Source organism: Limulus polyphemus, unplaced genomic scaffold, assembly GCF_000517525.1.
Source record: "Limulus polyphemus unplaced genomic scaffold, Limulus_polyphemus-2.1.2 Scaffold4103, whole genome shotgun sequence".
Classification (NCBI taxonomy): Eukaryota; Metazoa; Arthropoda; class Merostomata; order Xiphosura; family Limulidae; genus Limulus; species Limulus polyphemus.
The window spans coordinates 14,845-18,178 of NW_013669713.1; the positions used below are offsets into that span (position 1 = coordinate 14,845).

Sequence of the window (3,334 nt, forward strand, 5' to 3'; positions counted from 1 at the left end):
CACAGTAGTAACATGATACGTGACTAAGTTCTATAATAATATGACACATTAGTAACATGATACGTGACTAAGTTCTATAATAATATGACACATTAGTAACATGATACGTGACTAAGTTCTATAATAATATGACACAGTAGTAATATGATACGTGACTAACTTCTATAATAATATGACACATTAGTAACATGATACGTGACTAACTTCTATAATAATATGACAGATTAGTAACATGATACGTGACTAACTTTTATAATAATATGACACATTAGTAACATGGTCCACTTTACAATATGTTATTAGTATGTGACACATAAAACAGTTGAACACAACTGTCATAAGTGCCATGGTGTTACATATTAGTATCATGTAATAAAAAATATCATGTTGAGAGACACGGCATTGAAGAAAACACGAAATAACGTCCTGTTGATCTCTGTGTTCTCATAGAAAACTGATAACAAGAAGAAAAATTCTTGCTATTCTTGTGGTTGTACCTGAAATATATCTTCAAAGAGGCAATTTCCACAAAAAACGACGATCTTTGCTTTTGATTGATTCTGAAAAAAGAACCTTTATTTCTCGTTTCGTCACCGAAGATCCGTGTGTACAGCAGACAATAGATCAACTAACTTATCAAAAAATCCACATTTCAACATGTACTATTTCCTTTCATTTGTTGCATTGCTGACTCATTTTGTTAACGTTGATGTTCTGCGCTCAGCTCCAGAAATGCTTTAAGCGCCGTACATTTAGGCTGCGATTCTAACAAAATATTATGTTCTGAAATTGTATCATTATGGATAGAGCTAAAATATTAACAAAATAGCGAAGTTACAAGGATATTTTAATCACTTCAAAACTGAGGAGATATAAAAAATAATAGATGTGTAATACAAGGTATGCTTTGTGATATGTAACTTTCACAACGGATTCCTTGTACATCACGAGTTTACGATTAACACCACAACTAGAGGGAGTCACCTGGAATGATGAATGTTAGAAAGTTCACTTTTCGTTTTAGATATTTATAATAAGATGAAAGTCGGTGAAATTTTCTCAAAAATTAAATCACTAATCCAGATTTACTGTGTTTAAGAAAAATGTTAATTGATGTATCTCTAAGCCACGTGATAGAAGCAATGAAAATAAAAACAATAAATAAACAGTTCTAGAGAGAGAAAAAAACATCATACTAAACAGTAGTGAACGATTCTTGATACACACTTTAAAGAGTAGTATAATTCATGCAAAATAGAAATGGTCCATTTTAGATACAGTCTTTAATAACAGCGTAGCTTAATACATAAAATAGTTACTGTTTTCTTCTGTTAACCGAAATGAACCAGATACCACACAATAACTTCTGTTAACCGCAATGAACCAGATACCACACAATAACTTCTGTTAACCGCAATGAACCAGATACCACACAATAACTTCTGTTAACCGAAATGAACCAGATATTAGACAATAACTTCTGTTAACCGAAATGAACCAGATATTAAACAATAACTTCTGTTAACCGAAATGAACCAGATATTAAACAATAACTTCTGTTAACCGAAATGAGCCAGATACCACACAATAACTTCTGTTAACCGCAATGAACCAGATACCACACAATAACTTCTGTTAACCGAAATGAACCAGATATTAGACAATAACTTCTGTTAACCGAAATGAACCAGATACCACACAATAACTTCTGTTAGCCGAAATGAACCAGATATTAAACAATAACTTCTGTTAACCGAAATGAACCAGATATTAGACAATAACTTCCGTTAACCGAAATGAGCCAGATACCACACAATAACTTCTGTTAACCGAAATGAACCAGATATTAGACAATAACTTCTGTTAACCGAAATGAGTCAGAAACCAGACAGTGACTCAGCGAATAAAAAATGAGCCCGTGTTTAGTTCATCACTACTAATACTAACTTGGTATCCTGTTGATAGCTCTAATTGGCCGCAAGACACGGATTGTTCTGATTGCCGTAAGATTCATGTTCCCAATGTCGAGACAATACTCCAAAGCCCTTCAAGAAAGACAGAGAAAATAGTTAGAAGTCATGAATATATACTTTACACGTCAAGACAAAACTCCTAATTCAACATAATAATTATATGACTCTTCCAAGAAATTCTTTAAATCAACTCATTTGAACTTCATATAACTCTTCATATTTTGATATCTATTTAGATATAGTTAAAGTCATATAACTCTTCATATTTTGATATCTATTTAGATATAGTTAAAGTGTATAACTCTTCATATTTTGATATCTATTTAGATATAGTTAAAGTGTATAACTCTTCATATTTTGATATCTAGTTAAATATAGTTAAAGTGTATAACTTTTCAAATTTTGATGTTTATTTAAGTTTTAAATGCCACTATCTTTCTTTTATTATCGATTTCCTGAAATCGAAATGTCATCGATTTCTTTCATTAAACATTTCTTAAAGTTTAAGTGCCATGACTTTTCTATTATTATGAAACAGTCAACATAATTATCATGACTTTTTCTAACATTATCAGACAGTCAACATAATTATGATGACTTTTCTAACGTTATGAAATTGTTAACAAATATTATGACTTTTCTATTATTATGAAAATGTTAACATATAAATATCATGACTTATTTTTTACTAAGAAATTGTATTTCATTATTGTTTTTAATTATGTATTTGTAATATCAAATAGTCGTGATATTTCTTTTATTAAGAAGAAAGATCTTACACTTTTCTCTCTTTAGAAATTTTTAATCTATAAAGACAACGACTTCTTTATTTGTTCTCATTTGTTAACACCTTGCTATTGAGCTCACCTGTAAAAAAACATAATATGTTGAGACTCTAATCTTTCAATGACTTTCATAATTTAACAAATTAACTGTTGTTCCGAGTTTAAAAGTCTAACTCTTGTTAGAAGTACTTAGATAAGGACTCGAAACATCTGAAAGTTTCCCAATAAAAAGATCCTTTATCACAGGACGATAACAAGAAGTTTTTGATCCCAATTATTTTTACGACATTGAAGTTTCTCAGCTCTTAATGGCGTCACACTTTTTGACATTTTAGTACGTATATAATAAAACCTTTTTAACAAGCTTACCCAAGGCACTTTCTGTAGGAATACCAGTATATTGTATAAAATAAGAAATAAATATCGAAAATAGCTCAGCACATAGAAACTGTTCAATAAGAAAGAAATTGAAGTAAAGAAAGAAAAATAACGTTCTTACACTGATGCTCTAATAGATCTTTATAGTAAGGAAGGGGAAAATAACGTTCTTACACTGATGCTCTAAAAGATCTTTAT

At 30.2% G+C, this 3,334-nt stretch overlaps 1 protein-coding gene across 1 annotated transcript in view; it reads right to left on the bottom strand.

Moving 5' to 3' along the window:
* LOC106470591 (voltage-dependent T-type calcium channel subunit alpha-1I-like) overlaps positions 1-3,334 on the bottom strand; it is a gene marked incomplete at its 3' end in the record, with an annotated part of 80,076 nt that overhangs the window by 14,239 nt on the left and 62,503 nt on the right. The window contains exon 3 of the mRNA XM_022399205.1: positions 1,948-2,045. Within this exon, the coding sequence (XP_022254913.1) occupies positions 1,948-2,045 (98 nt within the window). The remainder of the gene's footprint in view (positions 1-1,947; positions 2,046-3,334) is intronic.